The sequence below is a fragment of the Mauremys mutica genome, chromosome 6 (genome assembly GCF_020497125.1).
Source record: "Mauremys mutica isolate MM-2020 ecotype Southern chromosome 6, ASM2049712v1, whole genome shotgun sequence".
Classification (NCBI taxonomy): Eukaryota; Metazoa; Chordata; order Testudines; family Geoemydidae; genus Mauremys; species Mauremys mutica.
The window spans coordinates 98,508,359-98,521,292 of record NC_059077.1 but is presented as its reverse complement, the minus strand read 5'-3'; the positions used below and the strand labels follow the sequence as shown (position 1 = coordinate 98,521,292).

Sequence of the window (12,934 nt, the reverse complement as noted above, 5' to 3'; positions counted from 1 at the left end):
TAGGGATTTTGCCACCCCAAGCATGGCAGGCAGGCTGCCTCCGGCGGTTTGCCTGCGGAGGGTCGCCTGCGGGAGATCCGCTGAAGCCGCGGGACCAGCGGACCCTCCGCAGGCAAGCCGCAGAAGGCAGCCTTCCTGCCGCCCTCACGGCGCCGGCAAAGCGCCCACCGCGGCTTGCCGCCCCAAGCACGCACTTGGCGTGCTGGGGCCTGGAGCCGCCCCTGTTCATGGAGGATAGGTCCATCAATGGCTACTAGCAAAACCATGCTCTGAAGTGTCCTTGGCTGCTGTTTGCCAAAAGCTGGGAATGGGCGACGGGATAGATCACTTGATGATTACATGTTCTGTTCATTCTCTCTAGGGCACCTGGCATTGCCCACTTGCAGAAGACACGATGCTGGGCTAGATGGACCATTGTTTGACCTAGTATGGCCGTTCTTACGTACCATTTATCATCACATATTCCTTTCCCTAAACTCTAGCCAGAAGCTTTGTAATGTGATGACTATTTTGATGTTGTTGCCTGGGAAGATAATTGTGTGCTTAAAGCAGCTGTTTGGCCTTAAAGCCAATAAGTTCATGCAGCTTTAAAAAGTCTGAACTGAGGCCCTGACTCAGCAATATACTTAAGTTTGTGCCTAATTTTAAACTCATGAGCCATTCCATTGAAGTTAATGGATCTACTCACATGCTTAAAGTTAGACACATGCCTAAGTACTTTGCTGAACTGGAGCTAGTGCTTCTACAGCTGATTCTGGACCCATGTAAGCTAATGAGAATTTTGCCATTGACATCATTTGATGCAGGATCAAGTCTTTAGCCTCAGAATGGAAAAGTAAAATTGCATCTTGTTTTAATTACTTAATCCAAACTCATATGCTTTTTTTTTTACCTTTTTTGCCAATAGTTAGTTGCTTCAGTCCTGTAATGATGCATTGAATATGTTCATGGAATGCCTCAATTCATCTGTAAGAATTATATTTGTAGTTCTACTCTTGCTGAAAAATTTAACTTTTGTGTACATATGTTTTTTGCAGATGGAGCATTTATCTGAAAAAGCAGCTGAACGGCTCCATGCTGAAATAATTAATGAAGCAGACACACCTCGCACCCGTGACCTCAAGCTCTTACGGGCCAAGCGCTTAGCTTACTATGGAAGGTGTGGAAGGACAAAGATTTACTCTTGTGGTACTGATGATAAACCAAGTTCATCAGCTTCCAGAGGAGCAGTTTTACATTCTGCAGTGAGCACTAAAGAAGAAGAAAATCAGACTTCCACATTAAGTGGCTCTCAGCAACCCAATAATGCAACAAATGGAAGGAAACTTTTAATTCAGAGATCATCTGGAGTAAACGATCAAGGAAAAGAGCAAGAAACAGTTATCACAAATCCAGAAACACATAGCAAATATATGAGCCAGACCTGTATTTCAGAATTAGATCATAGACTACTTGAGGATCTGACTGTTCCAGAGACACACAAACTCCAGCATGTTATGAGTTGGGCACAATTGGTCCTTAGTAAATCTCAGCAAGCAGCTCATATGCTGAAATGCTCACAGTTATCTCAAGGACTTATTTTGCCTCAAGGCAATGAAAGTGAAATAGCACTAAGCAGGGAGACGAAAGAAACCAGAAGCTCATCTAGTTCTTTGTCATCATTGACAGATGATTTTAACCCCAATGCACATGCTAATATTTGCAAGAGTTCCAGCTTTTCTTCAATCTCTGAAGTTAACTCAGAGCATACAGAGAGGTGCATTTCTCTTGATCCTTTAAGAGATAAAACATTAGCCCCTGAAAACAAATATTTCTATAACATTCAGGCTAATAATAATAATAATAATCAGAGAAAGACAATAATTAGCATCAAGAGAGAGAGAAGGAACCCTGAGATCTTCCCATGTATTTTTGGCCAGCTTGCACTTGCTGATGAAACCTGGAACAGCAAAGAAAAATCAAAATTTCAAAATATAAGTGAGAAAGATATGTGGTCAGAGATGCATAGTGTCCAGCCACAACCTCCAGTTGTGTGTAAAACTGACAATTCAAGTAAAACTGCAGAGGCTCCACATGAAGATCCTAGTACTTATTTTTGGGCTCCCCTAGCTGATAGTTCAGATGAGGAATGCACAGACAGAACTGTGAAGACAAAGAGATCAAATAGGTCTGGTGCTGAGATCAAGGAGCACAAAAAATCTTCACACAGCATATTTTCACTTAAAGAAAAAAATATAAAATATTTGAGTTCTGGTGTGCTGGGAGGTAGTATTGCTTCCATGAGGAAGATGCACAGCAATGGAAAATGGTCCGTGGGAGAAAACCTCATATTAGATAACAAAGAAAATTATAAACACAAAGATTTCAACTTGGCCTTAAAGGCTCATGGCTGCAGTGAAGGCAAGGTTATTGCAGATAGCATCAAGGGGGAGGCTGAAAACAGATGTATCCCCTTCTTTAGTGAATCTGAGGTTGAAAATGATGAATTGGAAGATCTGGTGGTAGATTTTACATCTCTGAAGAGAGAGAAAGATCATAGAAATGAATCAAGATTCAAGGATATGGAAGACTCGCATTCCTCTGAGGCGAGGAAATGGATTGGAGAAGAGCAAACAGACAGTATCTTCAGTAGCACAAGTTTTGATAATAGTATGGGTAAAGGAAATAACTACAAGAGAGCTCAAAAAGAAATAGAGCTAAAATGCTCTAAGATAGATCCAGCCATGCAAAGTAGCAATCCTTTGCTGAATTCATTAGTGAACCGTCCGGAACACACTTTTAAAGTTTGCCCTGACTGTGAAAGTCTCAGTTATCCAGATATGACTTGGTGCAGTGGATGTGGTTGTGTTTTATTAGGTGTATTAACACAGTCTCGTAAAGACAACATGGAACATAAATCCAAAGTATTCCTAGGAGATGTGACTGACAAGCAGAATAATGTTTTCAGTCAAGTCATCAAATCTTCACAAGTTTCAGAAAGCAGCTCAGAGGAATTCCCGAAACTAAGAGAAAGAAGTGATGATTGCCAAAAGATATGCTGGGATGATAAGCCACTGTTATATTCAGACTGTGATATTAGTGTTTTGGATAAATATTATTTTTATTTGGATCAGTTAAATAAGGCCAGATGTCTTCATCCCAAAGAGAGAAACCAGCCATTTTCTTTCCAAGAATACCTTGGATACTCTAAAGAGGAAAAGATCGCCAAACATCTTGAGGGTAAGGTGGTTGAGCAAGAGGAGACTGAAGAAACTCACAGTGATTGTGGAGCTACTAAACTAAGCTATGTTAATGACATAAATCCTGATGCCATAGAACAAGAGAACAGCCATCTTGAAGAACAGGACACGTCTGAAGGAGAATCTACTTTTATGAAACTTTTGGATGATCTTGAGTTGAATAGTAAAACAGAGCAGAAAAAAAGCAAAGTTTCAATAGGTAAAGAAACTTTTCACATTTAAGTTCATTTTTAATTATGTAAGATATATAACCATTGCTAATGACTACTTTAAGGAGAAATGTGCTAGTCCTCTGTTGAATATATGCGTGATCCAGTTGTTCTTCTCTGACTGTCATAATTAATTATTTTGGGTGTTTATATGTAAATGTAAAATTTTATGACCTTTGATATAAAAATAATAATAATGGTTCAGCACCGATAAAGTAGCATCCATCTCTCCAATTCCTAATTCACTGTTAACTGAAATTGATTCATGAGTTTTGAGATGCTTAGTTTTTGCATTTAAAAAAAGCTGTCAAGTAATGACACAACTGTTTGTGAAATTCATTGCTTTTATTAGCCCCTTTTTATCACTTGCATGTAAATAAACAGCTCTGATTAGGCTGCTCTTGGGACTCAATGAGTAAAGATGATGTATGTTTTTTAGGAAATGTTTCTTGTGGAGTACAGTAGAATGTGGAACTACAGTACTATACTTTGGTGTCAGAATTTACTCATAGTGGAGTAAGATTGCTCCCTATGATTTTGAAAAAAACATAAATTCATTATATGTAAACGTTTGGTAACATTTAGTGTTACATATTTTTAGATAGGAAACTCTCAGAAACCAAAAGCATTAGAACAAAACTGACTGGTTCTAAGAGGTATTGGGAGAAATCCAGCATTGCATGGTCATCTTACACACATGGAGAACTGAAGCCAAGGTTTGCTTACCTTTTTTTTTTGAACTTACAATCTACTAAAAATGATCTATAATAAATGCTCCAGTTAGGGCTTTAATACTTACATTCTACCCATCAACATCCTTAATCTTATCAACCTTGCCAGTTTTTTTCTAGCTCTGCAGTATGTTGTTCTAAAGTTACAATTTAATTTGAAACATTCTAATTTTAACTCAAATTAAGTTAGTCAGAATTGAGACACTAGATTGGCAAAGAATTAAAATCAAGATTTTTCTTCTACAACTCTAACAGCTTCTGAAACAAATCAAGCAATGGGGATTTTCAAGGCAGCTGAGTGGGTTAAAAAACAAGTCTACTCCCCACATGGTTAATATCCCTTGGAGTCACAATAAGGTCTGTGGAAGACATTTGTTTATAGCGCTTCCCTTTTCCTTCAGGTCAGCGATTAGATGGCAAATGGTTAAAGAAAGGGGTTGGAAAATACAAAACTGTTATGGGAATATTTTTATTGTCTCTTAAGTAGAATATTATTTATTATGGTCTGATTATCCCTTATACTATGGCCCCTTTAAACCAATTTAGCAGTGTAAAGGGGCATAAAATCAGTGTAAATGACATTTACACCTGCTTTATGGTAAGGAGCCTTAGCATAAATGAGAATCAGACCCTATGCTGGGGACGCACTACAGAATACTTTTGTATAAAAAAGAATAAGTAGAAGCAGTGGGGAAAAGGGGCACATAAAATATATCTACATGGCAGAGTCTGGTGGTAGCAGCCTTCAGATGGCATCTGGCAGGAACAGAGAATTGAGTGGGGGGAGAGGGCATGGTTAGCTCTTATAGTGGCACCATCCATATCAAGTGGAATGAGCCTGAGGATCCTCCCTCTGACTGCCCAGCAATTTTAATTCTGAGAAGCCAGGTAGACAGTGGCAGCACAAGGGTCATGCACAGGAGGCGATGGTGGTTTGCTGTGGGAGCTGCTTTGATGCAGCTCACTCCAATGACATTGCTTTCTGGATTTAGAGCCCAATGGAGGCTCAACATTTTCCCCATAATTAAGTTGGAGATAATATTTTCGTATGTGACAGTCAGCAGCGACCCCCTAACAGCTAGTAGCCTTATAATAGCTGGCAACCATTAGGGGAAAATGGACACCTCACGAACACAGTAGCCTGAACTTTTAAACTGTCTTCCCTTATCAGCCTTAAGGCAGATAAAGCTGGTCCTAAACCGGTTTTTGCTGACCAGATTGCAAAAGTGCAGGGTTTGCTAACCACCAATCAAATGCTAACACAACCAAAGCCTGTATGTAAGTGTGTATAAAAAATTCTTGGTTTTTGTATGGAGTAGAGTCTTTGTACCAAGGTGCAAAACTCTCCTTTCTTCTGCAGAATAAAGCAACCTTTCCTTATCCCTGTCTAGCTGTCATTGGCTCTCAGCTAGGCGGACCCGACATTTCGGTAACACCTACATCACCGGAGAGGGGAGGATTAATTCATTAGAATTAGCAAAAATGCTTTTAAATTGCTGGCTGGAAGGCACTATAGAAATGCAAAACTGTTTCATTATTGCTACTAAGCTAAATTCACCCTGTTGTAAATGCATTGACTTCAGTAGAATAACACCATGCTGGATTTGCACCAGTGTCTGTTATAGAGCTAATAACAAAGAAATCAGAGCAGCAACAAAAAGATGATAAATTTACATATTTCCAATCTAGTCAGTCAAATTATTAGTTGTATTGTGTATGTCTAAAAGATGATACTTGTATTAATTTAGGGACCCAAATTTAGGTGCCCATGTTTGAAAAGGCTGTCTTACCATTTTTGTGGTGAAATTTCCAGTTTTAACAAATTCTGTTTCTTACCCATTACACCGTTAAACTGATTCATTGCTTCCTGAAATGGATAGTACCAATAGTAACTAGATAAATCATAGCTTGGAAAGTCTCGTTAACATCTCATAGTCTCTGACCTTGGACATTGTTTCACATGGGCAAAACTCTGTGTTCGTGTGGGGTAACTGAAAGGATTGGGCCCATTTGTGGAGTCCAGCTTATAGTAATCATCATTTCTCTTAAAAGAAAATATAAAAATAAATTTGCAAGAGAAATAAAATAATTAAACTAGAGGTTTTATAAATCTTATCCGAAGAAAACATTTCCCAAGTACTCACAGCTTATCCGAATTGGTGTGAACGTATTATAAAAAGCATACATCTAAACAGTGGAAAAAGTCAGTGTTTGTAGAATTGGGGAGAATTCAGGCCAAACATGAAGTTGCACCAAGTAATTTTCTTCATCCATCTACTCGAGGGCTAAATTCTTATGATTTCATGGCAGAGAGCTGAAAATGTTTTTTTTTGTGTTAATATTCAGATGCTCTGGGTTGGTTTGTGTAGGAAGGCATTTTTTATTTGTAAAAATCCAATTGTGCTTTTTCCATAATAAACTTCTTAGCACTAGTGATCAATAAGATAGAATTGTTTTAATCTGGATTCAGTTACTAATGGCCTCTTTTTTTATTTTCAAGTGATTTGTTCTTTGGTGGTAAGAATCTGTGCATGTGCTCTTGCCCACGTCCTCTGTCATGTTTTGCCTCATTTCTGTCTTTGTTAAGGGCCTGGCCCTGCTTCCTGTGAAGCCACTGGGCTGGATTCTGTGATCTACTAAAACCACTTTGCACAAGGCAGTCTTAAATATGCTGGAAATGGACAGTGGAGAACTCCCCTTGCACGCAGGGACTCTTCACAGCCAGCAAGCTGGCAAAGCTGGCTCCACCACCTTCTGTGCCTGCCACCCCTGTGCCACCCAACTCTAAGGGGGAATTGGAGAGATTCAGGGAGATTGGTGGGATGGAGATGGGATATGCTAGAGTGGAGTTCTGCTGTTCCCTATTCTTCATTGGTTTATGGTCCCTGGTGGACCTTACACCAGTAGTGAAAGGTAGAGACGCTTCAGTGAAGCTCTAATTTGCGATGGTGATGGATGGTTGAATATCAGGGAGCAACAACTAATATTCTGCAGTGGCCTCCCTCCACAGCATCTGAACAGAGGTTGGGTGGAGTGGGGTGAAGTATGTACCCCATTGTTTCTTTAGACGTGGGAGAAGGACTGGACCCTAATTGACTGACTGTTTAAAACAGGACCAGTATGATGCATTCTTCTTCAACCCCCTCACCACTTTTATCAGTTAATCTTTATTGGTCAATGGAATTCTAAAATGTTTCCTCAAAGTAGCTCATTCATGAGCATAACTGAGCACATAGGAGCTGCTATTGCTGGTGCTGCCCCAAGGTGGTTCATGAACAAGCCATTGTGTATGAGAGAGTATTTAAGGAGATTTCACCCAAGCTGTGAATCATAGAAAAGTAGGACTGGAAGTAGGACTAGATGACCTTGAAAGGTCATCTAGTTCAGTTCCCTGCACTGAGGCAGCACTAAGTATTATCTAGACCATCCCTGAAAGGTGTTTGTCTAACATGTTCTTAAAAACCTCCAGTGATGGAGATTCCACAGCCTCTCTAGCAATTTGTTCCAGTGCTTAAATGCACTTACAGTTAGACATTAGGAAAAATTTTCTTTCTTAAATAGTCCTGCTTCATAATTTGACCTAGTTTCCACTTTCTTTGACTCGTTTTTGAGTTTCAAGTTGTTGAAGATCTCCTGGTTAAACCAAGGTGCTCTTGTCCCATGCTTCCTATCTTTCCTGTGCTTTGGCATAGTTTGCTTTTGTGCCCTTAATAATGTCTCTTTAAAAAACTGCCAACTCTCTTGAACTCTTTTTCCCCTTAGTCTTGCTTCCCATGGGATCTTAGCTACAATTCTCTGATTTTGCTAAAGTCTGTCTTCTTGAAGTCCATTGTCTTTATTCTCTTTTCCCTACTACCATTCCTTAGAATCATGCACTGTGATCATGAAATGATAAAGTTCATAATTCTTTTCACCCAAAGTGCCTACATATACCTGTAGACATTCAAATTGCTTGAAAGAAAGAATTTTACTAATTTCAGTTTACTCCCTTTTTTGGATCATTAGAGAGTATTTTAAATACGACAGGACAAAATATTGGATCCCACTTGATGCCTGCCTCCATTCAGTAATTTGCTCTTTATCTTTACCCTTTGTTTTTGTTCCTTCAGTCAGTTTTCATTCCATGTGACTTTCCTCTAAACCCAAACAAATTTGAATAAACTTTGTGTATAATCTGCCATGAGAGAGTATATCAAATGCTTTTTTAAAATCTGCATATTAATATGTGTATTTACTAATTGACTTCTAAATGAACATTAATGCTTTAAAACAACTCTGTTTATACACTGTGGCTCTCTGTATATTTCCCAGTTAGTTAACAAGGGCAAGCAGTAATAATTTATATTAACATTGAAGGAAAAATGATTCAATAAGCACTTGTAGTATAATTCCATATATATGAGGTAATTTGCTCTATAGTAACTTAATGAGGAGAAATTACATAAAGTCTCCTCTTGAAATAAGGTTAATGTTATCAGAGTTCATGTGCACACACGAGAGGTGTGAACATCTGACTCAAGCTCTCTGTCTTCATTTGCCAAATGAGCGAAAGGAATGCTATGATACTGGAGCTGATCTGATTAATAATTTGTGATGGAAATGTCTGATAAAGGGATGAATTCACACATGGCAAGACTCAGATATTCTAATAATACTTTAGTGGGAAGAATCTGCATAGAGTTTTTTTAAGAGCCACTAAAAATTTTCTAAACCCAGACAAGTAAAGTGAAAGAATTTTTGTAGAACCTTCCTTGGATATATGTAATAGGTTCTGGAAACTATTTAATTGGTTCATAACATTTATCACATGGCTATCACCATGGTTCCATATGGCTCTGCAGCTTATCAAATATTTATTCTCTCCCCATATGTTGTACATTATATATGTAAATAAATGTGTCTAGTAAGTTTAATAAAATAGTAGTTGTACGATTTCAGTTACATGTTTGTCTTCAATTTACCGGGTGCTGTAGTGCCAAAGGTACGCACTACGTTTGTCAATCCATAGTATGAAATATCATATTATTAGCCTCTGATGATGGGCAAATGGAAATAAAGAAATATGCTATTCCAACGATTTTTTTGTTTGCCTGATCTAGATCACAATGTGTACAAAGACCAGTCTCAGCTGATGTAGGCAAGAAGATGATCTATATATCTCAAAATATTCAGCCTTCAGGTATGTGAATCAATAACCAGTAAATGTGACCACATCTACAATATGCCAGAGAAAATTAGTATTTTAAATATCATGAAAATATGTGATTTGATGCATGTATAGCATGTAGCTTTTGATAGTGGAGAGGGTGGGGGAGTTTAGGTAGACTCCAGAAGCTGAACTTTCTTCTGAAATAGCACATGTAACTGTATTTTAAGGGATCAAATCTATTTCTAACTTTTAATATTTTAATTAAAAACACAGATAAAGGGAGAAATGATCTGCTACTATGGGATTTAAAGAGCCCCACTGCCATCTTTTTTTTCTCTGTCATCTTCTCCTCTTCCTTGTGAGAAAAGTGATGTGTTAAATGGATAATAGTCACTAGGGCTGAAATTCGGGTACTCACCACGCCTCTCACCAAAGCCCAAGTAAACAGGCTTTGGACAGGGAGGACGAATATGGAGACTGAGAGAGATGGAATTTTCCCTTCTCCTAGCCAAGAGGCTGGACTTGGAGCACTTGCTCAGCTAGTCCATGTCCATTAGTATATCCTGTGGTCTAGTAGCAGACATAGCTTGCTACAGCCTCACTGTGCAGGATTTGTGCACGCTGGATCTGTACAGTTATTGGGTCCATTGACCACTACCACTTATCCAACCACCTACAATACTTTACCCCCTGCACTTCTGTAGGGAGAGCCACCATGGATCTTGACTCCAGGGTGTGCAGGGGCGGCAGCAGACTTTGTGGATATTTTTGGTAGTTTCAATATATCCATAACCATATCTAGAGCCTCCCTGCTTATTCTTCCTCTTCCCCCTGACCTCATCCAGTTGCTTCCTGCTCTTTCTGAGGTTCATAGATTCCAAGGTCGTAAGAGGGACCATTGTGATCATCTAGTCTGATCTGCCGTATAACACAAGCCATAGAAATTCTCCAAAATAACTCCTAGAGCAGATCTTTTAGAAAAGTATCCTAAAGTGGAAGGAAAAAGGACAAATAATCTCTCTCTCCATCTAGGTTCTCAGTTGCACCCATCTTCATAGTGTCTGAGTGCATGGCTAGAGAGTAACTGTCTAGCCTTTGCCCAGATACTTCTGCATATTAAAAATATCTATATGATAGGCAAAGTGAAAGTACATAGCTGGATAGCTACTCAAAATAGGATGTGGGAGAATGGCAAACAAGAATGAGGGAATATAGACCTTTTGATCCCAAACCTGACAGATAATTTAAAATAGGGATAATTTAATTAGTAGGGAAGAACAGCAAGATACAAACAAATATTTTTTTTTAAATTAACCCCCCGCTGTAATTTCTAAGCCCATTACTTCCTCAGTTTCTTTTGTCTTATGTAATATGTATATGTTCTCTGATCAGATCTAGTTTGAGGACTGATTCTGGAAGGTAACAAACACCTTTGGAGAGGTACTGAGAGCCCTTGACTCTCATTGCAGTTCCTCTCTTGTGAAAATGCTGAGATCTTCAATAACCAGAAATAATCAGGACTGTGGGTTTGTATCTCATCTGCAAGACATCAGTGCTATCCTCACAATGCTTCTTTTCAGTGTGTTTGGGCATTGGGACAGTCCTGATTTAGAAGGGGAATGGCTTCTTGTAAATTGCTAGTACCACTTCCTGCAACACTTTTTGGCTTTACTTGGAGGCCTCCAATAAATATTGTCAGGCCTGACTCTACCATGGAAGATCTAACAACATCACAGCCTGATATAACATGGTTACGTTACATCCTAAATGAACAAAATGATTTGGGAAATTCTAGGTAGAAATCAATGTTTTGCAGTGGATAAACAGATCACCTTCCTTTAAAAATAAGTGGTCACTTTTCAGAGACCCATTCCATGACAATGGCTTTAATAAACACCCTTTAAAATGTTAAAAAAAACCACAAGAATGAATTTACTGGCTACAAAAAGAGCATTTCTTACGAGTATTAAAAGACTTTTCTGAGCCTAACAGCGTGGACCTCAATTAAAGGCAAGTGAAATGTAAATAGGTCAGTCAAGAGATCCATAAAACTGAACAATGGTATGTAACATGCAACCAGAACAGAGATATCGTGGGGATATTTACGGTTCCACAGATTTATAACTGAAAAATTGAGAGTAAGGTTGTTTCCTGTGCTCATCCAAAGTACAGAGAAAATTGCATGTTTTGGTGAATGTTCTTTCTGCTGTGAACATTATTTAACAAACACAGCAATGATCTGTGCAGATAATTATAAGGAGTGGTTTTAGTGAAGTATTTTTATTTGATTTTTAGCCAGTTGAGGACATCTGAATAAGTCAAATCTGTTTTCTCTACTCATAATGCCCTGGGTTAGCGCCTTCCAGTTCCTGACCAGCCAAAGAAGAATCTGCCTTCAAAAAAATCTATCCAAGGTGGTGCATTGAATGATGGGACAAGAGTTTGGGAATTTATTCATTGCTATGTGAATGCTCATTTAGTGTAGATATGATCAATCAAGCTCTGTCTTGCAACTCACTGTTGAGCATCGGTGCCTTGTATTAATGTGCTCCCTAATAACCAGGACATGCAACTATTTATGTGTTGGTTGAGTGCATAACTATTTACATAACTTGTGTCTAAAATGGAAATATAGCGGACATTTGCTCTCTTAATATTCTCTTGAAATAAATACTTGCAGCTATGGTCCATTTGAATCTCAATCTGACGATATTGTGTTCTATGTACAAAGACAGTCAGCGTATCTGTGCCAGTAGTGGCGTTATAGTTTCGGTGTTCAATCATTTTTGCTTTTCTAAAAGATGCTAATTATGTATTTAGGATGGTGTATGACATTGTATAGATTAAAAGGCTTTCTAGTGAGTGGCCTTTTGACTGACGAATGTTTGATTATTTTTTAATGTATAGCGAGTATAATGCAACTGGTCTGTTAGCAGCTGTAGTGACAGAAAAAAATAATGTAATTCAATTAATAATTGCACCACTCACCAAGACAGCAAAAAGTTTGTTTTGAATATTTGCCAAAAATGTTATTCCATTGGAATGTCTGATATATTAGAGATAGAAAAGACCTATTAAATCCATGTAATCTATCCTCCTACTAATATGGGAATATTATATTCTAGTTCTGTGTTTAGGCTAGTTTTAGAGATTAAGTACCAGCATTTTCTTCCTGCCTTCAGCGGTCCCCGCCCCTGCCCTTTTTTTTGACCTGTAAAATTGTCAGCATAGTTATTTATACCTAGGGTGACCAGATGTCCCATTTTTAAAGGGACAGTCCTGTTTTTTGGGACTTTTTCTTATATAGGTGCCTATTACGCTCCACTCTTTGCCCCGTTTTTTCAGTTGCTATCTGGTCACCCTATTTATACTTGCATTAAGGTTACATAGATGTCTAACTATCTAATTGCTCCTGCAGGTCAGGTACTCAGACATACGTATGACAATGTTTGTGTCCAAATAATTGTGCACACACAAATAATTATGGCACAAAATTATGCCTGCAACTACTTGCCCCCATAATTTGCAATCATAAAAAAAGAAGCCAGCTTTTGAAAATCTGGTGCTACTGGCAAGATACGTAGAACCACCAAATATATTTTTCTA

General features: G+C 38.5%; 1 protein-coding gene across 1 annotated transcript in view; it reads left to right on the top strand.

Moving 5' to 3' along the window:
• Positions 1-1,037: 1,037 nt before the first annotated feature.
• The window catches only part of LOC123372247, an 80,716-nt gene continuing 68,819 nt past the window's right edge, over positions 1,038-12,934 (top strand). The window contains exons 1-4 of the mRNA XM_045020255.1: positions 1,038-3,219; positions 3,316-3,438; positions 4,050-4,164; positions 9,279-9,358. Of these exons, the coding sequence (XP_044876190.1) occupies positions 1,038-3,219; positions 3,316-3,438; positions 4,050-4,164; positions 9,279-9,358 (2,500 nt within the window). The remainder of the gene's footprint in view (positions 3,220-3,315; positions 3,439-4,049; positions 4,165-9,278; positions 9,359-12,934) is intronic.